Source organism: Cricetulus griseus, chromosome 3 (assembly GCF_003668045.3).
Source record: "Cricetulus griseus strain 17A/GY chromosome 3, alternate assembly CriGri-PICRH-1.0, whole genome shotgun sequence".
NCBI lineage: Eukaryota > Metazoa > Chordata > Mammalia > Rodentia > Cricetidae > Cricetulus > Cricetulus griseus.
Window position 1 is genome coordinate 34,734,148 of NC_048596.1, and position 25,822 is coordinate 34,759,969.

Genomic DNA, 25,822 nt, shown 5'->3' on the forward strand with positions numbered 1-25,822 from the left:
ATTTAGGAGTCCACAAAGCATTTTCCATGCACACATATGGACATGTATGCACACATACACACACACACACACACACACACACACACACACACGAGACTAAGAGAAAAGCCAGATGTTACAAAAAATGTCTAAGTACAGAGAATGTCTTCTGAGGGTACCTGTCATGAGACAACAAAGTTCCCAGCATCTTTGCATCTTCTGGGCAAGGCAAAAGCATGGTAGATTTCAGGCAAGGTAGAGTTTCAGGGTAGCCACACAACTGACCATCCCCTAACAATTACCTATGACTTTCTTTACTCAACAACATAAAGAAGATATGGCATCTGAGGAGCTTATCTTCACTTTATGATACACAAACATTTACCCAACAGATTCTGCCTGGCCCCGATACTCAGGTGCAGGAGACAAGCTGGGAATGATAACAGAAATTCTCCCAATGATGACTAGTAACAGAAGTGAGAAAATAGACTCAAAGTCCCACTCCAAAAGGGGACCCACATCTAATACCTAGTCTCCAGGATGTCTCCAAAAGAAGTCTCCAAACCAGTTATATTTTATTTAATTTCATAACAGGCTATATTCCTTTTAATGAAGATAAAGGTAGTGCCCTTAAGGAGAACCCTAGCACTGCTTACTGGCTAATGTGCTATAATTTTTAACATCTAGTTTTATTTTAATCCAAGTAATTCTACAAAAACAACTGACACCAATATTACTGAAAGCTTCCAAAATATATTACCTTTTCTGACATGTTAAGTCACAGAAAAGTAATGTAACCTGACTAAAACAACAGAGATGTGTCTGACAGTGTGTGCTTCCAGGCAGGCTGCAGAACCCAAAATCTTAGCTTTGTTTCAGCTTAACACTTACTGGACTCAGTATTTCGTGGTTGTTAGCCATTTGCTTGAGTAGTCTTCTATATAAAGCCTGTGGGCCAAATCTTGTCTACAGTTGCTTTTCTAAATAAAGTTTTAATTGGAACAAAGCCAAGACACCACAGTCTATGGGTGTTTTCCCACAAAAAGGGCAGAGCTGACTATCTGTGTCTAAGACATATGGCCCTGCAAAACATTAGATGTTTTCCATCTGGTCCTTTTACAGGAAAAGTTTGCCAATCCCTAATTTAGATACAACTGTGTCAAATCAGGTGACAAGTGTCTGGATTAGGAGTTTAACTAAGGATCCCATTTGAAGACAGAGACCTAGGGCTAATCCCTAAAGCTGGGTCAACCTCTAGGCTAAAACGAGTAAATTAAAACATAGAACACATTATACCCATCTATACAGTATGCTTTTTACTACCATGAGCTGGGCCAGTATTCTGAGGGATGGACACAGGCAACATACTCAACATGACTGTCTTGGTCATCAATTGTTCAAGAACACACTGACCATCAAGGACAAGCTATTCCATGATTCAAGCCTGAGATTGCCCACCCTGAAATTAAGGAACTTAAGACTGGGCTTTTGATCTCTGCATTCCCAGCACCTGGCAAGTGGATGGGAAGGATAAAGGTTTCTGAGTGAATGAGAGAGAAGTCACAGTTTTGTCCTACTCAGCATCTCGTAAGGACCCACCCAACAACATGTGAACTTTCTCTACAACTGTTCTGAAGTCACTGTCACAGCATGAGTCCTCTCCGATCTCTCTTCAGCCCTCCTGGTGTCCAGTACTACTAAGACACTGCCCCATGGAGCAAGTCAGTCAGCCCCTGGCCCTGGTGATCCCATGGCTTGATCACCAGCAGTACCTGTACTCTCGCTCCTGCAGGATCTCCACGGGGTCGAGGCCTTGCGGTTTCTGGATTGGGCTGATACGGCTCTGCTTCTGTTGCAGCTGCAGGACCGGAGACGGCTGCCCTGGGGCAGGCTGCTGCACCGAGGGCCCGGGCACAGCTGTGGCGGTGGGCTGGGCAGCGGCTGGGGGTGCGGGCGACGGCCGGCCGCTGGGTGCCGGTGCTGACAGCTTCTGTGGGGTGCTTTGGCCACTCATCAGCATCTCTTGCCCAGGGCCTGTGAAACAAGAGGGACATGGACAGGACAGGACAGAAGGAAGGACACCTGTTAAGCATGCCCGGCTCCTCCACCCCTCAACCACTACCTAGGAATGGAGACCACCAATGTCTTAAACACCAGAGAGCTGACTAGTGGAGGGTACAAAGGAAGAAAAGGAATGAAGGGCAGAGGTGAAAGAGAAAAAGTAATCTAGCGTATACCCCACAGGCAAAGGGCACGCACTAATGAATATTGTCAAAAACATCCAAAAAAATGACCCCTGGTTATAACAAATCAAGAAAATGAGAAGCTGGTTCTTAATTCCACATTCTGCAGTGGGTTTTTTGTTTTTCAAGAACTACGGGTGAATTCAAACTTCAGAAAAGAGAGTTCCACAACAGTCAGATGCAATGGGTGTGGACCTAAAGTCTCACTTTGGAAACTGCTACTAAATCCCTGCAAGGCAGGCCTCTATCCCAACTGCTGGTGCTGGCTAGAGGATCCAATGCTGGTTATAGGATCATCCAGGATCTAGTGTTGGCTATGGAATCTAGTGCTGGCTGCGGGATCTGGTGCTGATTATGGGATCCAGTGACTAGGGCTATGGTGCTCACTAGGGCTATAGGAACTGAGAGACTCACTTTCCCTTAGTGGCTCTGAAAGCTTACTTCAGGCTTACTGATAGTGAATCCCAGGAACTAAATTTTACTTTAATTACAGAGTGTCAAAGTATTTCTAAAACTATTCAACATTTGGGGTAAAATATGCTCATTTCCCCTAATTAAAATGAGCAAATATTAAAGAAGGCCTTGTCTCCCCCCCCCCCCCCCCCCCCCCCCCCTCGTATTATAAGACAATAGCATTGCAATCTTTATCCTTTCTTGGAAGCTTGGTGTAGTGGCATAGACCTTTAATTCCAGAACTTGATGGGTAGAGGCAAGAGAACCAACAGTTGGTGGCCAACCTGGGTTACAGGAGAGCCTGTCGCAAAAAAAAAAAAAAAAAAAAAAACTTTAAGTATTATTGAATTCAGTTTCAGCTATTTCAGCTATTTCTGCATTAAGCAGAAACTTCAATTACCTGCTAGATACAAATCTAAACTAAGAAGAGCTACAACTCTCCTCCAGGTGAGTTCTCAGTTTCCTTACAATTAAATAAGATTGCTGAAGCTACGAGATGAGTTAGCAATTTTTTTAAAAAATTAGAAATAAATAAATAAATAAATAATAAATGAAGACTCTCAGTCAGCAGATGCTAAAACCACAAACAGGCATTCATCCAAGTATTTCCTATATCCTTCCTAAGGAAAAAAACAAAGCCATTAAACACAAAAATCAGTCTCAGACTTCAGAGAGGCACAACAATTAACCATTATGGAAAATGGAACACATTTCTTCAGTTTCTGACAAATGTCATTTAGAAAAGGACTTAAATGACAATTCAGAGAAAGCCATAAGCAAACATTGTGACATAAGGAATATGAAGAATTAGTTCAAACTTCTCAGAGAAGTGTCAGTGTGCATATATATGCCTGAGTGTGTGCTGTGTGCCGTGTGTGTGTGTGTGTGTGTGTGTGTGTGTACCGGTACCTCTATCCCAACAGCTGGTATAGGCTGTTTTTCTTCCCTCCCAACAATTAGGTAAAATTCCCCAAACAATAAAGAGCTAAATACATTTTTTTTCTTAAGCTAATTTGCAGTCTTGGTCTTCTTGGGGGTAGATTAAAAAGCAGTTCTGGGGTGAAATGTATGGCTCTTTATTTTTATGTCCAAGATGTACCATCATATAAAGTGTTTTTTTTTAAAAAAAAAAAAAACTAAATTCTTGAAGTTTTGTTTTCTGAATGGAAGATCTTTTACAAAATGCATATATCTTCATTACATGTTTTATTTAGAACTTTTTTTCATCCATGTTTAAGAAACTTATTTCTAAACTTCAAAGCCCAAGGTTATTAAGTACTGGAATGAGTTATGGGGGGGGGGATTGGAATACCTTTCCCTGGAGGACCCTAAATTATGGAATGATTTTCCTTTGCATTGTTTTATGTGTGACTAGTCAAATGACTGACACGTATCTTTACTTTTTGGTAACAATGATTTATTTATGGAGGGGGGACATGCATCTAACAGTGCACATGTGGAGGTCAGAAGACAACTTTCAGGAGCCTGTCCCCTCCATCCACCATGTGTGTTCTGAGAGTCAAACCAGTCTTCAGACTTGGTGGCAAGAGCTCTTACCCACTGTGCAAATAGAATTAAATCTATTAAAATCCAGGGTCTAGGTATACTAATGATGAGGTTACTACTTTTAGATTCTCAAAATACAATATTTTTCATGACAAGAGACTTTGGTTGTTATTGGCAAAATAGTATCACAATAATTACTTTAAAGTCCACTGTCAAAGTTTTTCCCCTCTTCTCTAAGTTCAAATAAATTGAAACGTCCAAAGGGCACAGCAACAGCCGACACTCACACCTTGTTCCAGTCCTCACCACCACCACTAAGCCCCTTCCACAACATGACTGCCTAGAAATTCAGAGGCACGATGCAGAGGTCTAAGTGACCTGGAAGTTCACCTCTCGACAAGGACAAATGACAGGTATTCTACTAAGGTATATCTCATAAACTAAATAGAAGCCTCCCAAAGGAAAGGGAAGTGTTTTGCTTTTATCTTCACAGGAAAACTCATCTTCAGAAGGCAAAAGACACTACATGGGTAGATACTTAAGAAGAAAAGGTAGCTATAACCATCAAATAGAAGGAATGTGCCATACGGTAAACTTTACAGCTGTCTCTCAAAAAACTCTATTTCTCTTTATTTCCTAGTCCCTATTCAATTAAACCAATGCTAGACTTAGAGGTGGATTTGGCTTTCCTCCTCTAAAATCCAAGCACATTATTTAACTAAGCTTTAGTGTTTCTGTATTATATCAAGAAGCCAATTGATGTAATACAGAATAAAAGAAGAATTTGGGGACTGTCTTTGTCTTTTCTTGGATCTTTCTCTCAAGATGTACACCCTTTCATAATTGTTATGCTCTCATGGTTACATTCCCTAGCATGTGTACATACACAAACAAACATTTCTCTGCTAACTGTTCATGTTTGAGTCCCACACAGCCAATAAAGACCTGCCTGACAGCAATCCCTGGACACCCTGGAAAGAAAATGGGCCACAGCTCCTCGACTGCACTGGATCCAACTTGCTCCATTTCAGCTGACACTCCGGCCAGAGGTTCGGGTACTGACTTCAATCAAGTTGAGGATTTCAAGCGAGATCTTCAATCAAGTGAATCCCATCTAACATGGACTGGATACTAACATTTTCTTTCTACAGGACCCCACATGACTATCATCGTCCCATTTCAGCAGGAAGTAACTTGGAAAATGCTACGCCCCCTTTCCCCATTGTTGTCACTTAGGATAGTGTATATACCTAGTTAGGAATAGCTTCCTATTGTTTATGACTTTAGGGTTTAGTTAAAATAGATAGTTATCTTCTTATATTTTACCTTTATACTGTTAAGTTTTAATCCTCTTTTAGACTAAAAGGGGAATTGTAGGGGAAGCTGTAGCCACGCCTTCTTAGGGGCTGGCTACAAGAGTACCTGAGGGCTTGTGAGGGCGTGGTCAGAGTGAGTAGGGGGACTGCGTTTTCAGTTTCGGTTTCTCTTTGCTTCTTGCTGTACAGACTACCACCGGCTGGCTGGTTCGCTCTGTAAGTAAGGCTTTTCCCTATTAAATACCCTTATATTTCTACCTGACTCCGTATTGGTAATTTCTTACTATAGGGCACAGCAACAGCCGACACTCACACCTTGTTCCAGTCCTCACCACCACCACTAAGCCCCTTCCACAACATGACTGCCTAGAAATTCAGAGGCACGATGCAGAGGTCTAAGTGACCTGGAAGTTCATTTGAGCCGCAGTTTTTAAAAGTGTATTTAATCCAAGAAAGGTGTTATCAGCTGGCCATTTTTAGTCTGTATATCTCTAAACAGGTCTGGTGAATACCTGGTCAGCCATATGCAATTACCACATGTAAAGACAATGTAATCTGTTGGATTCATCCTTAAGATTGGGAAACAGAAACCCAACCACGGACTTGTGTATCCCAGTGTCTAACAATGGCACTGGGAGGAGCTAGACAGCACTTGCTCCTGCAGAGCACCCAGGTTCAATTCGCAGCACACATGTGGCATCTCATAACTGTCTGTAACTCCAGTTCCAAGGGATCTGATACCTTTTCTGACCTCTTCAGGCACCAAGCATGTACACAATTAACATACACACAGGCCAAACACTCCTACACATAAAATAAAATAACTCTAAAAAATAACATAAAGTTGCCAAAAAAGAATATTGTCTTAGCTCTATCACCCACTGGCTGTGTGAAGCTGACCAAGTCACCAAGCCCTATGTCTGCTTCCTCATCTGCAGAATGGGAACAATAACAATAACCTCTATCTCATACAGTGGTCACGAGGACTCAGTGAGATTGCCTGACTATATGTTCAACTTTTCATCCTTACTGATCAAGGCCAGGGAGGGAAAAGTCTAACTTAATTACTGTATGCCACACAACAGAGAACCCCATGGTAAAAGAAAGCACTTCCAGAATTTGGGTGCCATATTAGCTGGAAACTTGCAGAGTATTCTTTTCTGGGCCAAATTTCAAAACATTTCTGTAGTTTCCTACAACTCAGCACAGATGCTCCCGAGGCCCGTGGACTTGTCATGTGCACCCTGCCAGCTGCTATCAGGGCCACTTACAAGCAAACCATTTTTTAGCTAAACAGAAATCTATCTACTGTGTGGTCTGCTTTCTCCTCTCTCTGACTGACTGTATAAATACTCTCATTGACAGAGAGCAGGAAACTCAGTGTAGCTTCGGGCACTTATACTCAGGATGTGAGCCCCCTCTAGCAGGTTCTGTGCCTGTTGGGCAGGAGATTTACAGACAGCACTGGACTCCGGCCTACTGTGCACCAGACAACCTGTGGTTGTCTACTTCAGGCCTTTCGCCACACTTTCAAACTGAACACAAATTGAATTTTTAGCTCATCTCTTCCCCTCTCTCTAGTATGGACAATTTAGGCTTATGGTCAGTATTCAAAATGCCTTCTGCCTCAGCCCTTACCTTAAGGAGTCAAAATGGTGGCTGTTCTGCCTGGCTCTCTAGAATGTGGTCCCAATAGTGCTGGGGGTGGGTAAATACATCCCATCCCATCACACCTGATATGAAGTAATAGGGCAACACACTCACTGAAATACCCACGGCTCACCTGCACAGCGTTTCCATGCCTTCTGAGGCCACTCAGCACACAGGATAATTATGCAAATCACCACTCTGCACTAAATAGTAATGTGATTTCTACAGGTTGGGAAAAAAAATAAATGAAGTAAAGAATATTTAAATGGAGCATATCAAAAAGTTTCAGATGCCAAGGTTGGTGGAGGGGCAAGCATTAAAGGTGGTGGTGGTGGGGGCGACCATTTTCTTCTTTTACCACCATAAGATCTGTCGTTCCCTCACTTCTCCAAACCACAACTTTCTCAGTTCTCCTTTTTATTCTGCTTTAATCCCTAAAAGGAAAAGAGAATCAAAACGAAAAGAGAAATGCGCCTTGGTCTGGAGTTCTGCCCACAAGAGCAAGGACAAGGCTCTGCTTGAGAAGTGGCCAACCCCCCCACCCCCACCCCCAAGCGGGAGCCTTCTCCAGCACACTTGCTCAGTGTCCAGGGCATCCTGCTAGGGAACAATGTCACTTCCTGTGAGTTCTGCTCTGGGGTAGATTTGGGGAAGACCAATCCAGCTCTGTAACACATTCTCTTCTCGAATTAAGTGCACTAGGAAATGGGGTGGAAACTTAAGACCTCCAGACGGAGTGCATGTACTGAAATGACTTTTCTTCCTGAAAGATTAACAGGGTGTTTATGAGAAAATGTGTTGTTTTTTTTTTAAAGAGGGGAGGGGTATAAAACATTAGTCAAATTTAATATTGACTTAAAATCCTTGTATTATTTAGGCTTATTGTAAATACCAATAAGCACAAATGCCTTCATCCAATAAGTTTGTCTGTCCTATATCAGTTTTCTGCATGAGTTTTGCAGGATGGACACTCCCAACAGTGACAGGGATATGTCATTCTATTGGGGAGAGAGCCTTCTTCCCCTTTCACCCATGGCCTTCTTGCCCACTTGGCCAGAAAACATCGACCCAACTGTTTCCAATTCTTACTAAGCATGGCAGCTGGAAAATGCAAAAGACATGAGCAGTAGGTAATAAAATCAAGTCCCTTTGTTGATAGGGATGTGACAAGACAGGCAGGGACAAGGAAATAGGTAATTAAGAAGGTACCCCTCCTCTGGAAATGGTCCAAAATGTATGCACAGTTGGGTTCAGTAGACGTGAAGTATTGTTATATGAATGTACTCATATAATAGAAACTTTACCCTCTAAATTTCACTACTTCATTGGTCCACATTATTAGACCTTTGGGTGGAAAGCCTTCTCAGATGAAGAATGCAGCATCCTACCTACCTACTGTGGAATGCTTTCCTGCTGAGTCGAGGTCATTGAAAAGCTACTAATGCCTTTGGAGGCCTATGACATGACAGGTGATACCCCAAGATAGGGCTTCATGCATCATGGATTATGTCCATATGATAAAATCCATAATGTTACCTCTTGGGAACTTCACTCTGTTCCCTCCTCTCTGCCCAGCTGCCAGCTATCTTGCTGTAAGCAGCCGGCCTCTGTGCTCAACGCGGTTGTTAAAACCACTCGTGCACTAAGATGTGGGAAACAAAGATGACCAATTCTGTTAAGAGTGTGTTCAGAGTAAAGAGTGAAAAGAAGTCATGACAGGTTACTGCGGTCTTCACTTTTCACGCACAAGAGTAAAAAGGTGAGGCGCCCACACTTTGCAGATGCTTTCCCTGGTCTTGAGAACTGGGGTCAAGAAGGCACCCTTTGGGACAAACAGTCAAGAACATGAGCTTGCAAGTCACAACTGCAAGGATCTGAACCTAGATGCCCTCCATGCAGCAGAGATGGCATGTGCCAAGGATGTTCCAGAGCATGGATATGCAAGCAGGTTCTCAGTGAGACTAAAACTACGTATGTATAAAGGCTTTCCTTCTGTTTGGCCGAATTCTCTAGAGAGTTTTACAGTTTAAAAGTCTATTGAGGGTTCAAACTGTCACATCCCTGCATGGAGTTTGGGGAGCCCTTACCAGTCATAGGGTCTGGTCCCATATTATCCTCCATCTATCAAAAGGTTCCCTGCTAGTCACACAGAAATATGGGTATGAAATAATATTTTTTTTCTTTAAAAACTCAACTGCTAAACAGATAGTGCTGCTGTATGTCTGTAACCCCAGATCTCAGAGAAAGAAAGACTGCTAAGGGTACCAAGGCCAGTCGGGGCTTCAAAGGAAGAAACTGTCTTAAATATAACACAAATACATACATACACAAATACATACAACAACAACAACAAAAACCCGCATTGCTATATGCTAAATGCTTGTGTCTCCCCAAAATTCCTATGCTAGAATCCAAATCCTCAAATACTTGGTATTAGGATGTGGAGGAAATTAAGCCATGAGGCAAAGCTCTCTTGAATGAGACCAGTGCCTGTGTGAGAGGCCACAGATAGCTCCCTCAACCTGTACACAGTGGGACGGTACAGCAAAGGTGCCTCCTAAGACCCAGAAAGCAGGGATGCTCCACATGCTAAATCTGCTGACACCTTAAGGCTGGAAGTCTCAGCCTTCAGAACTATGAGTCATAAATTTCTTCTGGTTTTGGTTTTGGTTTTGGTTTTGTGATAGGGTCTCATGCATCCCAAGCTGGGATTCAAACTCACTATATAACTGAGGATGACTGCAGCCTCCCAAGTGCTGAGATCACATAGGTATATGCCACAGCTGGCTTAAAACATGTGAAATATGTAAGTGAGTGTGTGTGTGTGTGTGTGTGTGTGTGTGTGTGTGTGTGTGTGTGTGTGTGTGTGTCAGGGCATGTGGAGGGATACATATCCTTCTCTATCATCCTCTGCCTCATTCCCCTGAGATCTCCAACTGAATACAGAGCTGGGCTGGCAGCTGACAACCTTCCGGTCTCCCTACCAATCCCTCCTCTACGGTACCCAGATTACAGGTGCACACAACCACAGCTGATCTTTACAGGGGTTCTAGGGACTTGAACTCGGGTTTTCCTGCTTGCACAGCAAGCACGCTTCCCCATTGAGCCACCTCCTCAGCCAAAAGACTCATTCCTAATGCTACATCTACAACTAACAGCAAGAGTTCATCTTCCTGGTATCTCTGTTTGAAACTAAATCTATCAGAAAAGAAACACAAACTCAAAAATTAGGACAAAATAAAACAAAACAAAACAAAAAACAAAACAAAACAAAACAAAAAGATACCAATCAGTTCCTTTCTCCTCACCCGAGTTCCTAAACCTAGGACAAATATCCCAAATTCATTGTTCTCACAGCAATTAGCTTGTCAGTTTGCCCCAACGACTAAAAGCTATTCATGGGAGATGGCATCAGTGTCAGGGAGCATTACACTCCCCACAATCCAAAGCGCTCAGAGCTAAACCATAGCTGTTTATCCAGCTCTTTCAAAAGATTTAATCAATTGATTGATTGGTGAGAGAAACGGGTCATGTATGCCAAAGCATGGGGGTCATGCATGTGCAGATCAAGGGACAATTTTATGGAGTCAGTTCTCTCCTACTACTTTTAAGTAGGGTCTGGGGATGGACTCGTGGTCCATCAGGCTTGCAGAGTAAGCACCTTTACCGAAAGCTATCTTGAGATGCATGCTAGAGATGCAACCTTCATAGAGGAGCAGTCTAAAGCCCCGTGTACCTCCGAGTTCTATCAACCTGAACAGGTCATGTCTCCAAAAGGTCATGCAAGGGACTACATCATCAACACCTGTTGTGTAATCATAGCTTCTCATTCTTACCCCCAGAGAGTCTAAGAAACAGGTCATGTGTATCTGTTGCCTTGCCATGAATAAATGTTGCTAATGCTTCTCTCGTGCAAAGCCTTTTACAATAATAACAACGAAAATACAATGATGGTCAGGTTTCCGTATCTGTGAGTCCCAACCCTGTGAATTCAACTGACCACAGAAAGAAAACACTTGGGGAAAAAAATGTAACTGTACTGAGGGAGCATAGACTTCTTTTTCTTGTCATTATTCCCTGAACAATACAGCGTATCAACTATTCAGACAGCATTCATGTTATAGTCAATATTTCTCATAAATAACCTGCAGATGATGAAGCACACCAAAGGATATGCATAGCTTAAATGCAAATGCTGCCGTGCATTTCATATGAGGGACTTGAACATAACAGATCTTGGTATCCGCTGGGGTCCTAGAAGCAATCTGCTTCAGACACAAGGAATGACTGTAATTTGAAGGATAATCACACCTGGGAGATCTACTCTATATTCTCATGCCAGAAACGGCTTTGTGTCCTCTGAGAAATTGGGAAGCAACTTCCTTCTGAATGGTGAGAATTAGATACATGACCCCATCTCCTGGTGGCTCTGTCAGAAAACTCAAGTCATCTTTGAAGCTCAGCCACAGCAACTGTTGGGGTGGGGGGCTCTTATGGGCTCCCCATCCCTGACCTGGATTCTTGCTCCTTTAAAAAAAAATGTTCCACGTTTCTGCTGCTTTATTTGATAATTTTTTTACAACAGGTCTCATCAAATGCACAAATGTTTTTTTTTCCCCAACAAAAAGGGTAAGAAATAAATAAATGAACAAATATTGAAAGACTCAGTTGGGGGCCAATTTGAGTGGGGAGTTCTACAGATGGATGCAGAGGAAACAGAGGTTCCTAACATGGAGTATATTGATGGGCTTCCAGGCAACCTTGTACCTCTTAAAAGAGAATGTAAGATCATGGGAGAATGTGCTTTTGTGCTTTCTCCCTAGATTCCCAGCTTGCAGGAGGGTCTCTGATTAAGAAACGCTGCTCTGGGATCCTTTATGTCAGGAACCAAGAATTACAGCCTATCTCAGCAGAACCAGAAGACGTATAGAAAAGGGTTGGGTCAACCGGGGCCTTCTACCAACCTAGTGCGTCTGTGTGCTAGAGGCTGCTTATCCAAGCTGGACTGCAGTGATACTCATTTGGTTGTGTATTAACCTACCAGATGGTCTGTTGTAGCTAACAAGGGCAGGCTGCTGCTGCTGCGGTTGTGGCTGCGCCTGCTGCTGAGGCTGCTGGGGCTGCTGCTGAGGCTGCTGGGGCTGCTGTTGCTGTTGCTGCTGCTGCTGCTGCTGCTGTTGCTGTTGCATGCCAGGCAAGGTCCTTTTCCCCTGGACTGCAAGCTGCAGGGTTTCAGGGAGGGGCTGGCCCCTGGCCAACATTTTGTAAGCTAAAATCTGAGCTCGAAGCTGATGCAGCTGGACAGGACTGAAAGGCGAAGGACCTCTGTTAGGCTGGTTCATGGCCTGCAGATCTCCTGGGATGAGTGGCCCTGGCTGGCTCGGTGGCATCTGGGGTGGGGTTGGGCCTCCTCCAGATATAGGGCTGGAGACGTGCTCTGGGGCTCCCAAAGGAGAAGGATGTGGTGACATATAACCTAAAAGAAAACACAAGATCACAGGCTGCAGCAGATGACTCTGAGAGAGACAGAGGCAGTCTCGAATACGCTAATAATTTACTAGTGTGACACTACATGAGAGAAATTTAAGGTATGGATAAGTTTATAATGACACATAGCTTAGAAGTTTAATCTAGAAAGGCCGGGTGCTGGTGGTGCAAGCCTTTAATCCCAGCACTTGGGAGGTTTAGGCAGGTGGATCTCTGTGAGTTCGAGGCCAGCCTGGTCTCCAGAGCGAGTGCCAGGACAGCCTCCAAAGCTACACAGAGAAACCCTGTCTCAAAAAACAAAAAAAGAAAAAAAAAAGAAGTTTAATCTATAATATAGCTTATCTATAATTTAAAATTAACTAGTAAGCACATTAAAAAGGTCAAAGAAACAGGTAATGGTAATTTCTTAACAGTTTAACACCCACAAGATTAGCACTTCAAAAAGAGCGAGAGTTTTGTATTCTTTTTTTTTTTTCATAATAGGTAGGTCTTTGAAACCCAGCATTTCATGCTCATAGAACATCTTGATTTCTCTAGCCTCATTTCAGATGATCAATAGCCACTTGCACCCCAGAAGGCACACTGTCTGTGGTGGTTGCACACCTGCAGGAACGAAGATGAAGGGCAGTATTCTACATCAGAGGTAGCTCCAAGCTACTCAGCAAAACATGAAGAGGCCTAAAGTGGCTTTGTGCAGAATAAACAGTGTCTTATGAAGAAATCAAATATTATTTGCTTGATGATCATGCAAGCTGTGACTAAAAGGCAATTACCAAGGCCCTAGCACTGCAGTTACTGTGCCATGACTGTACACAGCATCTCAACTGAGTTTCGTCCAGAAACAGGCTGAGCCAAGGACTGAATGCAGGTAATTTATATGGGAGGTGCAGGGACACTTGGAGGAGTATGGAGAGGTGATATACGGGAGGGAAGGTAGCCAATAAAAAATGCATTACCAAGCCAGCTGTTGCAGCAAGCCTGGAAGATGAATCCACTGCTGAAGCTTTGGGACACAAGATAAATAAACTACCTACCATTATTCTAGGGAAGGAATGAAGAAGCCGGGGTATTTAAACTCCTACAGTATCAGTCACTGGTTAAATCACTAGTTATCACTAATGCTCTGGGGGCCATCTGTGTTCAGAGGACTATTCCACTGTAGATAAGGCAGGTGTCACCAGGCAGAGGAGAATCAAGATGATGATACCAGCCAATGGACATGAGGCAGATGTAGGCACAGAAATGGCAGGAAGACCCAAAGCATATAAGGAAGAGCTTAGATTGTTATATCAATCTTCAGCACATCTGTCTGAAGGCAAATACTGTTACCTCAGATTCTAAGGTAAGGCTGCGAAGGCTCAGAGAGTGAGTTACTCAATGTCACAAAAGTAAATGCCCATAGCTCAGGTTTAAACCAAGCCTGTCTGGCTCTAATGCACACACTAAATAATAGAATCTACATTTTGTTATGTCAAAATAAGTCAAGCATTTAAAGTTTCAAAATCTCAAGGCATAACTCCTAGGATATCACATACAAATGGAAGCCACCAATTTGGGTTTAAAATACCAAACTGAGGAAATGAAGAATATTTTTCTTAAGGAAGAAAAATTAAAACACACAGACATTTTGGTGGGGGTTATTTAAGAAGGTGGCGTGAGTAGCTGAGCCAAACAATACCCACAACCTATGACTGGGTGTTGTTGGGAGGGAGATTCAAGATGGAGAAGGGAACCAAGGGGATACTGTAATCAAACAGCTGCCTCGAGTACAAACAGAGTACCAATTTTAATAAAGTAAAAGGAGTCCCCAGGCAGAACAGGACAAACATACATGAAAAGACTTGATCCTTCGATGAATGTGTGCATTTGGCAGTTATCATAAAGGTCACCACAGGCCTGGTTACAAGATAAAAGCCATGTGTTTGAATCCATGTCTGGTCTGAATAAAAGAGCTGCACAGCCACAAAGGTCCATAGGTGGGTGACCCTCACACACCATCACCCTTTTGAATCTCAGAGGAAATAAGTGATACAGTTACTTTTATCTGTGGTTTTGCCATTTGGAGAGTGATCAAATTTAACATGATCTCCCGATAAGAACTGGTGTTCTTCTATTGTTTGTAAAGAACTGGAATGCCACATGGGGAATTGCTACCATGGAGGAAGACTGCTAGGTCTCAATACCCAAATCCCTACATCATGGGGGAGCATACAACACCAGGACTGGGGTTCTAGTTAGTTGTAAGTGAGCCACAGAAATCTCCCTGAAGCCAGCCTGTTAGACTAACAGAAATATTCCAACATATCGCTATTTGTAACAAGAATAGGGAATCAGTAAGATTCTTAACTTTTGCTATTAATATCTTTCCTTGTTAAGGAAGCTGACATTCACCTCTTAAAGGTAAGCTGATACAAAATGGTTGTTGTTCACTACACACCTTTCTTTCCAACTCCAAGAAGGAAAACTTTACCTTTACAGAAACTTATTCTCATAGTAGGAAGGTATAACTCTGGGGGTTAAGATGAGTCTCTTGCTGCCCACCCAACCTTTCTGTTTCCTAAATTGTCGAGTATAATCTCATCCACAAGCCAAAGTATGCCTGATACAATGGACTAAAATCCTGGGCAAACCCATAGAAACTCAACTGCATAGTGTGGCTTATCAAACCACTCTTTTAAATCATGAATAAGGCTTTGCTATGAGGTTGAGTCAAGAGCAAGGCAATGATGCAAGGATGAGACAATTGCACTGAAGAGATGAACTCACAACTCAGAAAATAAAAGAACCTGCAACTGAGAGTTTGTATCTAGAATGTACTTCAAAGGCCTATATGTTGGATATAGTTTGGCCTTGACTTGGTACACCTGGGAAGTGGTAGAACTTTACAGAGGCAGTGTCTACTAAAAGGAAGTCAAGTGATTGGGGGTGTGCCACTGACAGGGATATCAGGACCCCAATTCTTTCTTGTCTCTGCCTCTGGAGTGCTCATATGAGGTAAGCAGGCTTCCTCTACCCCCGCCCCCTATCTTTTTATAATGTACTTTGCCACCTTAGGCCTAAGTTCACAGAGCCAGGGTGGACTGAAACATTTGTAATTGAGCCAAACTAAACTTTCCTCTCCTTCTAAGTGGATTGTCCCGAATATTTTGTGACAATAATGGAAAGCAGACTAAAATACCTGGCTGCCGAGAAATTAACACAGAAAAGTATTGATAAGTTTGACAAAAAGGAAACTGACAGAATAAAATTCATATTGTAGGATCAACCAATGCAGTAAGAAATTTTACCTCAAATTTGATAAAAAAGAAACTGGGGATGTAAAGAAATTATTTCCCAGAATTTACAGAAGATGTTAATAGAATCATTCTGTCACTGTGACATTAGAAAGTGACAGTGGCTCGGCTACAGAGAGGGATTTTTTTCTACACGAGTAGCATCCCATAAACTTGAGGAAGGACAGAATCTAAACAATGCACTGGCATAACATATTTTGTAATTATCCTTTGTGAGAAAATAGAGGGAAGAGATTGCCTCCAAGTAAAAATACATTTGCGTGAAGATGACACTATGAATGTGGATGTCATTCTTTTGGAAGTTTTATTTGATTTACTCATCCAAAAGTGTCACAAAAATGGCAGTTTTCTTTCACTAGTCTTCAAGAGTTACTATGCCTCCAGTTTCACCTTGTCTTAGAGAGAAGCAATAAGCTCTCTTCTATTAATAACCTCAAACTTTTTACATATCAACTTTATATGTACTATATATATGTATATATGTGTACACACACATAAATACATGCCTATAAAGGCCTTCTCAATCCACTGTGCTAAAAATAAACAATGTTATCACAGGGACCATCAGGTAGACAATTAAGCATTTACTGAGGGAAATGGTTATGCCTTCCAAGCAACACCCTAAAGTCGCTTAGTATGTCCTGGGCTGGTAAAAGCTGGCAGCCTTTTGATCAGTGCTGGACCTCTGTATACCTGTGGGTTTAGAAAAAAGTTTCCACAAGGGGATTTTTAAGATGCACACTAATACTAAGTCAAAATTCTTTTTACATCATTACTTAGAATAGAAATGCCTTATACCAATACTGCTTTATTTAAACACACACGCTCGCGCGCGCGCACACACATTCACACACACACACACACACACACACCTTTAAGTGATTTACTCCCCAGTCTACAGTGGACTTCACTATTTTATGGAATATTATTACATGCTAGCTCTAAACTCCCCTGACTGAAGGTCCTCCCAATAACTGATGTAACTGATATAAAAACTGATCTCCATTTAAAAGTGTTAGTTGTTGAGTGTATGCTTTGTTTCTGTGTCTAATGGAACAGTGTACTGAGTGTGCACTGGCTCTCCTGCCAAGCACTGGAAATCCAGAGGTAAATAAGATATTCTCAAGGGGAGAAAAGGAGCCATGCTACCAGAAAATGTTTAGGAGAGATACATGTGAAACCATTCCCAATTATGGCATTCAGATGTCTTCATTCGTTTGTTCGGGACCTTTCACACAGCATTACTTCTTGATGTAGGACAACACCAAAAGCAGAAAAAGCAGAAGCATCTGGCTATAGGAGCTTCTGCATGGAATTCATCTACACCTACAAGGGACTAAAACGGAGGTCTCACATGGTCCCTTAGAATTTAAACCATGAACCTAGAGGCATCATAACAATTCATTCTCAGCACTCATGAGTCAAACTTCTCCTTCCTGTCCTGTAAAAGGCCTCAGTCCTTCAGACGATTTTTCTACAAGGTACCACTTCAAGAGTTATCTGTGATTGCTGTGCTTGAGTGCCAATAAGATTCACATCAAACCTTGGGATGGTCAAGACTGCAAGTAATAGCACAGGGACACCTAATGTTGGCCTCCATGACCGTTTATTCACACTTCACAAAGAAAATAACCGTGAGCATGCTTTTCTAAATCCTTATAGCCAAGTCTTTTCCACAGTGTATCTGATTGTAAATGGAGGAAAACTTAAACACTTAATTACAAGGAAGTATGTATGACATATAAACCACAGGTTTCCAGGAAGAAAACCCACATACCAGTGTCAATTGACACTAGTTAATGCATGGCCTTCATGTGTAAAAGTGACCAAGTGATGATTCTGAAATTGGGCTATGGTATATTTCCATGGCTCAGAAGTATCTTAATATCCCTTCAATAGAGAAGGAAGGACACATGACATGAATGATATGAAGGAGAAAAGAAATTCACATATTGGTTAGCTAAGGTCAGGGGTTGAATTGTTTGTGACGCTCCCCCACAAAGAAATACACACTGACATCCTACCCCCTGTACCTGTGAATGCTACCTCATCTGGAAATAGTGTTGATGTGGATATCACCAAATTAAGATGAACTTAAACTAGATTAGGGTCCATCTTGACCCAAATATCATAGAGGAAGAGCTGGATACAGAGCCAGACATTGGAAATGCCTTGTGGTCATGAAGGTGGAGATTGGAGTGTTTCATGTATAAGTCTGTGGATGCCAAGATTCACTGGCAATCAGTAGGGCCAGGAGAGGATTCATCTCTGAGGTCTTAAGAGATAGCAACATTCCTGACACCTCGGCCATGAACTTTTAGCCCCTAGATCTATAAGAGTATAGATTTGTTATGGGCCACTAGGTTCACAGTTATTTGCTACAGAAAGCCTAGGAGACTCACTGAACAGGAATGGCATATGGTTTTGCTGACAGAAAACATCACCTTTGACCCAGTGTATAAGTGTCAACTCAAGGGACACAAGGGTTTGGTTCATCTTACTTTTATATCTATGCTGTTGTTGTCAGAGAGATCTAGATTCCTTTTTGTCCTTATCAATAATGGCTATGTATACTCAGAGAAATAAGGAAACTTCCTAAACTTTAGCTTCCATGAGTTGGGAGTGATATCATTTACCCTACAAGATCACAATGAAGATTCTCAATGAATGACATGAAGTTCCCTATAGCATACTTGGATGAACTGGGTTGATAAAATAACTAGGACTTTGGAAATAAATTACCCCAATGAATGATAATTTTTGTTGGGTGAAGAGGGTGGCTTTCTTTCTCCAGAAAGCTAACTAGATTTATCCATCTTTAGACACATAGGTTAAAGCTATAACTAAATTACCACCAGGAAAGACTGAAATAGTATGGTATGAAGACAAAATCCAATGTGCAGAGGACACAAACCTTGGCTGTGCTGATCCATTGGGCTCTGTGGAGGGCCCATTCCCGGGTGTGGTGGGCGCATGCTGGCGCCCTTCATGGATCCACAGTGGGCATCGTCTATAATTCCCTTGTCATGTATCCCGTCCATGGGCTGAAACATGTAAAGGGCATCCATTAGACACCTCTTTAAGGTAGAGTATTTCTAACAAGACTATGAAGAGTTATCTCCAGTGTTTAAAGATATGACACAAGCATTTACTATCTATTCCATAGTCCTATATTTATATACTTCATAAGTAAAAACAATAGTAAGAAAGATTACACCAATAGGATCAGCAAAACCATCTCTAACAAAAAATAAGGCTTTAAAAACTGTTGAATTTCATTCTTTGGCCAACGTTTACAATCTGCTTTTAACTTGCCAATTAAAAAAAGAAATAAAGTACCATTCCTAGGGTAGACAAATATTACTCTCTCATACCTCTGTAAATAGCCTTGAAACCCCTTACATATTGAACTTATTCTGGAGTCCAAATGAAGGCTATGTTAAACGTCTGAGGTGACCTATTTTCCTGGTAATTTTTCTTCACTGGATGAATGAACTAAGGAAAGTTAAAAAGTTGAACCAGAAGGTTCCATGGCAGTTGGGAAGGAGAAGAACATACAGGGCAGAGAAGCAAAGGGGGTGAGTACCAAACAGGAGGGAGTGAAAACAGAGAGAGTGGTGGGAAGATACGCTGTGGAGGGAGGGAAACAGAAAAGGCTAAAGGCACAAGCTGGAAATAAATAACAAACACTGGGGTTGGACACTGGACCTGAGGCCCAGAACATGATAGACATACAATAAATAGCTATTGAACTGATGTTAATCCAATCCAGAATCAGGCAACAGAGCATGTGTTTGGAAAAGGAAAAGTCTATTCTTCCCCAAACTGTAATAGCAATTTTCAAAACAGCCTGAAAGGAACATTTCCAAGAGTTTATAAAAACCAAATGACTTCAAGCAAGAAAGTATGAGTGTTTGCAGTTTTGGAGAAAAGAAAGTTAATTTCTGCAGAGTCAAAAGCATGCACTTGAAAAGAGGGAAATTTTTTACCATAAAGAGGATGCTCAGAAGAAAAATGGGAAGAATATGGTATAAAGAGTGTCACTGAGTCTGTTAAGTAGTGATAATAGAGAGGAAATCAAAGCCAGGCAGCAGATGTATTTAGACCACTTGTTTACTTATTTTCAGTGATGTTGAAAAGCAAAAAGCTGAAGCTCAGAGAGAGATGGAGGAGAAAGACAAGGAACACAGCCTCCTGAAAAAGAACTAGGAAAGTGAAGGCATCTGGCCAGCAGGTGTGAGCTCCATGGGTTCACTCAGGTCCTCACACAGAGAGCTATCTGAGGGGCGGCAAGGGAGGGAGAGCAGGATAGCAAAACTGCAAGGCTCAAAAGGAAAATCTGCAGAGCTCACAGGCAAGAGAAACACAAAACCAAAAAGTACCTAGAAGTGTAGAGAATACAAGAGAGAGAGAGTACAGATCATGGGATAAAACCATAGGCCAGAAGAGATGACAATTAATAAAACTGCCCACTAGAAAAGCAGGGCAGAACCAGTCCTCACCCACACATTTAATCTTTAAATGTTTCAATCACAAAGGTTAACTAAACATGTCCTCCACATTTTTTCCTTCATTTGAAAGGTGAGGCCTTCATCCTTAGGTCATGCCAAAGTTCTGTAACACAGGGACAGAGTCTACAAAGGCGGAGCAGATCTGGATTACATCTCAAAGTTAACATGAGATAATGCAATGACTTCAGTATGTCAAGATGTCACCCCAGAATATGCCATGGAAAATAAGAGACTTTAGTTCTTAGATATTTGACAAGAAAACATGGATTTTTTTTTTTTAAAAGGAGGGCAGCCAGGCATGGTGACACAGACTTGTAATCCCAGCAGGCCAGGGATGAAGGAGAATAGGAGTCCACGCCATTCTGGGTTACACAGTTATGTCAAGACCACCATGAGTTACATGAGACTCTATCACAAACAAACAAACAAACAAACAAAGGAAAAAGGGGTACACAAACATGGGGATCCTATAGAAATACATCCTTAATAAAAAGAGGATTGTTTTTGAGTAATAAATCGGGACAGTGTGGTTCTGTGATTAGGAAAAAAACCACACCTGTCTATGCTGATACTGTACTTTTACCGAATATGGAATGCATGTTCACCTGTTTCCTTGGATAACTAGCTCATTTATCTTGGTATTGTGTCACTTTTCACAATAAGCACATACTACTTTTCTGATTTGGAAATCATCAAATAACTTTTTTTTTTCAGTAGACTTTCCCTTTGGGGTTCAAATCCCTACCTGGAAAATGACCTGAAGTCCTATAAAGTGAGAGAAGACACACCCTTTTCCCTGAAGATTCTTTTGTTTCAAGTGAGTGTCTTCTAGCACTTGTCTACTGGGATGGTTAATTTTATGTACCACCTTGGCTAGATCACAGGTATCCAGATACTTGGTAGGCATATATAGGCATATATATGGGTGTGTCTTCAAGGGGCTTCTAGATGTAAACTGAAGAAAGCAGAGTATGCTGGCCTAGGCAGCAGTCATCATTCCAAATCTACTCAGAGTCAAAGATAACAAAGGGTGCAGGTGGGAGCCGGTCTGTTTGCTCCTGACCTAGGCTGGGAGTTGGTCTCCTGATCTTCCCCTGGGGCCTACAGGGTTGACCTTCTTGATTCCCACTGACCCCTCTGGGTCTCCAGCCTGTGGACTACAAACTGTGTGACCTCTCCAGAGGCCAATTCCTCAGGAGAAATCTCTTATAGGCCACTGGTTCTGTTTCTCCAGAGGACCTGGATGTATGCACTGCACATACAAGGGGAAGGCCCACATGTGACATCATCCACAGGGGTGTAAACCCTACACTTGTCTCATGAGGGAAGACCTTCATGTAACACATGAGACCCTTATTGATTTTCGTTGATTTGCTAACCTTCAAAGCAAATAGTCAAAGAGGAACTATCTTTCTCAAAAAGGCTGTCTTTAGCATCTCCAATAAGGGCTCAAGGCCAAACGGTACCAATGTGATCATCCTCACAGCAAACATCTCATAAAGAGAGGATCGCTAGAAACTACTGTAGAAATGAACAGACAGATCTTCTGAACGAGAGTAAGGCTGCTAAACAGGGACAGAGAATTCCCAAGACTCCCCATGCAATTCGCTCACCACACTGGAGAATGACCAGGACTACTGAGAGTCTGGGGCCAACCTGAGCTATCTCCGAATCTCAATAAACCAATAAAGGAAGAATTTCCTAGAAACTATTTAATTTTAATAAATTCTTTCGAAAATATACTTTCTTGTTTATTTGTGTGTGTGTGTGTGTGTGTGTGTGTATAATGTCAGTACTGACTGCAAGAACAGCAAGTAATCTTAACTGCTGATTCATCTCTCCAGGCACTGAAATATCTTTAGGGGCGGGGGGGGGGGGGGGACGGACTTTCACCTTTCATTCTTAAAGATTTAATTTTGTCAAATAAATTTCAACATTTTTAAGGAAGAATAATTTTCAATATATATTGACTTATAGGAGAGTTGGAGGTCTCATTAATTAATTAATGTACTTATTCACTAAGTCAAAATACTTTTAACCCACAAATGCCCAAACTTACTCACATTATATGCTAGACGTTTGTATTTTACAAAGACAACATCTTTATTACTGGGCCATCTGTAATAGTGAGAGTACAGCAAAGGCAGTGTGTTGTACATTAGCTTGAGGAGTGGTTGTTTTTGCTTCTTAAGACAGAATCTCCTTACATAGTCCAGGTTGGCCTCAGAATACATGATCCTATTGCTTCAATCTCTCAAGTACTGGGATTACAGGACTGTTTTTAACAACCTACAAATTAACACAGAATTCTAGCTAGATCCTCATGTTAACAACAAGAGAAAGAGTCATCAGGATGCAACCAAGCTATGCCTGGGAAGACCGGTCAAGTGGGAAAGAGTGCACAAAATCTTACCTTATGCATCTGGTGTATGGCTTCCTGTGGAAAGTCTGCAGAGCCCATTGTTGACATAGGATGTGAGACACTGGGCGGTCCAGGACTGGGCCCCATCATGCTGTGGACCGAACCTGGGGATGGTCCTGGTCCTGGACTGGGCCCCAGAATTGGTCCAGGAGAGGGTCCAGGCCCCGGGGAAGGCCCAGGATGGGGCATTGCAGCTGGGTCTGTGGGTGTGGACATCTACTTCTCCTGGCTCTGCCAGTCAGCAGAGTATCACTAAACTGGAGAAGGGAAAAAAAGAAAAGAAAGGAATGTTTTAAACATGATGTTAAGATCCAAATAAAACAGTTGTTAGAATTTGATGGTGCCATTTCTATAATTAACATCAAACAGAACTATCCTGTCTCTTCCAGATGTTTGAATGAATGTGATATATCCCTGGGCCCCAGTCTTTATGAAGACCACTTGCAAAAAAAAAAAAAAAAAAAAAAAAAAACATACTCTAAGTGATCCCCCGGAAACATAAATCATCCAGTGTAACAGAGAGACTCACTGGAGCAACTGAAATTTAACACATAAGCAGAATCTAAACAAGTCTGAAATATATGACTAAACACAGCAGACCCTCTCCATTAAAGACTGGATTAGACACCTTAAAAGCCACTGCAAACCACTGGAATAGAAAATCCGTAACAAATTTTCATAAGCCAACAGGCAATAAAAACTTTACAAAGAATTCTAAACAGTTAAAAGGGGCAGAAACACGAGTCCATCAATTAATAATAGGAAGAGAAGTCCCAATTATAGAAAAAGAAGAAAGGTAGCTGGTGGTGGTGGCACACCTTTAACCCCAATACTTGGGAGGGAAAGACAGGATGGTCTCTGTGAGTTTGAGGCCAGCCTCGTCTACAGAGCCAAGTTCCAGGACAGCCAGGACTACACAGAGAAACCCTGTCTTGAAAAACAAAACAAAAAGAAAAGAAAAGAAAAAGAAGAAAGTCATACAAGTGTGGGTTCAAATACACTCAGACACAATTACTAAGGTAAGTTCTTATCTTGAAACTTCTTGGAGTCAGATGAGATAGTACATGCAAAAAAAAAAAAAGAAAAAAGAAAAAGAAAAAGAGAAAAGAGAAAAAGAGAAAAAAGAAAAAAAAGCAACAACAACAGAATCCAAAACTACCACAGTCTGTATGCCTTGTCTGTCTACCCACCACATCTACTGACTGGACCAGAAGTAATCAAAATGGACAAAGACAACTTACTGTCCTCCCAGACAAGTAACAGAACCAAAACCACTTGGGCTAATATGGTTCATGATTTGTGCTAGGCTACTGGCCAAAGATGCCAGAGAGTAGTTGTTTTTAGGGATAGACATTTTGTTTCTCCAGACTTAGCTGAACACTACTCTGTCACCCAGCCTCCAAGCCATCCTGGCATTCCCCACTAGGAAATGAGTGACTGAGTCACCGCACCTTGGATAACTAACAGTCAAAATGACTACAGAAGATATTTTCCAAATTCCTGTAGAGGATCAAGGATTCTAGCAACACAGCTGAATGCCACCATGATAACACCTCTTCCATGTTCAGGAGTTATCCAGCAGGCAGACATGTACACGGGGAAAAAGATTTTTGTTGTCAACAGAAATGGCCTCACAAAACACAGAACGGCACTCCCAACCCAACCCATCCCACCCCGGAAGTGACTCCCTTACACACCACATAATGGCAGAGATGCAATTAGACCAACAGCCTAGTTATCCAGGTGAAGAAAAGTATGAAGAGCCGCATCAGCTCTATGCCTGTCCCCTTACTGACCCTCTAGAGAGCAAGGCCCATGAAGGCAGAGCCTTGCTCTCCAATCCTGTGTCCCTGGCACCTTCAACCTGCACACATTATGAGCTCAGAAAATACCTGGTAATAGTCAGGCATGGTAGTTCACACCTGCAATACCAGCACTTGGGATACTGAGAGTGGATCACTAAGAAATCTGGGCCAGCCTGGGCTACAGAGTGAGACCATGTCACAAAATAAACAGACAAAAAACTCGGTGAATGAACAGCAGGCAAAATTTCAAGGGCAAGTAGATTCAATTCATTTTGAACCCAAAAAGTAAAATGTAACCGGCATTTGAGGTGTGTAAACAAAGAATTTTTTTTGGTTTTTTGAGACAGGGTTTCTCTGTGGCTTTGGAGGCTGTCCTGGAACTAGCTCTTGTAGACCAGGCTGGTCTCGAACTCACAGAGATCCGCCTGCCTCTGCCTCCTAAGTGCTGGGATTAAAGGTGTGAGCCACCAATGCCTGGCTCAACAAAGAAAATTTTTAAGGAGCAGGCAGAAACATAAGCTACTCTAGCGAACAAATTGAGGTTAAAATGGGAACTCAATACAAGTGCTTCCTCAAACACGGAAGGATCTGGGATGAATTATAACCTTAAGTACCCTAAGAACTAAACGTTATTTATTTTTTTGTGATTAACAAAGCAGGTGGAAATAACTTTTGTGTTTGCTTTCCACCTACCTCTCACATAAACACAAACATGTTCGGTCAGCGTTTTAAACTTAGGAAGTTGACGTCAATTCACGGGCACTACAAGTTATAATGCTCTGCCATGTATATCAACAAACCGATACACCCCTTCATTTTTTAGTGAATTAAAGGAAATTACTTAGTTCCTGTTATGGTTTGTTGTGAAATCGACTTCAATAGGTATTTTGGTAATATAGCACAAGTTTGAACAATGAAGACACAAACACTCAAGTTAGCCTGATATTCCTACTGCTTATTATGTTTTATATCACATATATGTATACATATATATGTATGCATATATATGTATATATACATATATATATGACTGTATTCTTCAGGTATTATTACTTTCATCTGGAATCTCTGAGGTGTTGTAAAATACATACAACTCCAAACAAATCTCTCTCTCTCTCTCTTTTTTTTTTTTTTTTTTTTTTTTTTTTTTTTTTTTT

At 41.8% G+C, this 25,822-nt stretch overlaps 1 protein-coding gene across 7 annotated transcripts in view; it reads right to left on the bottom strand.

The window, feature by feature from the left end:
• LOC100770307 (probable global transcription activator SNF2L2) overlaps positions 1-25,822 on the bottom strand; it is a 171,661-nt gene that overhangs the window by 133,645 nt on the left and 12,194 nt on the right. For all 7 annotated transcript variants that reach the window (XM_027406479.2, XM_027406478.2, XM_027406477.2 and 4 more), the window contains 4 exons: positions 22,852-23,117; positions 18,842-18,971; positions 12,189-12,623; positions 1,752-2,013 (listed from right to left, as the gene is read on the bottom strand). In XM_027406479.2, the coding sequence (XP_027262280.1) occupies positions 1,752-2,013; positions 12,189-12,623; positions 18,842-18,971; positions 22,852-23,076 (1,052 nt within the window). In that variant the 5' untranslated portion in view covers positions 23,077-23,117. The remainder of the gene's footprint in view (positions 1-1,751; positions 2,014-12,188; positions 12,624-18,841; positions 18,972-22,851; positions 23,118-25,822) is intronic.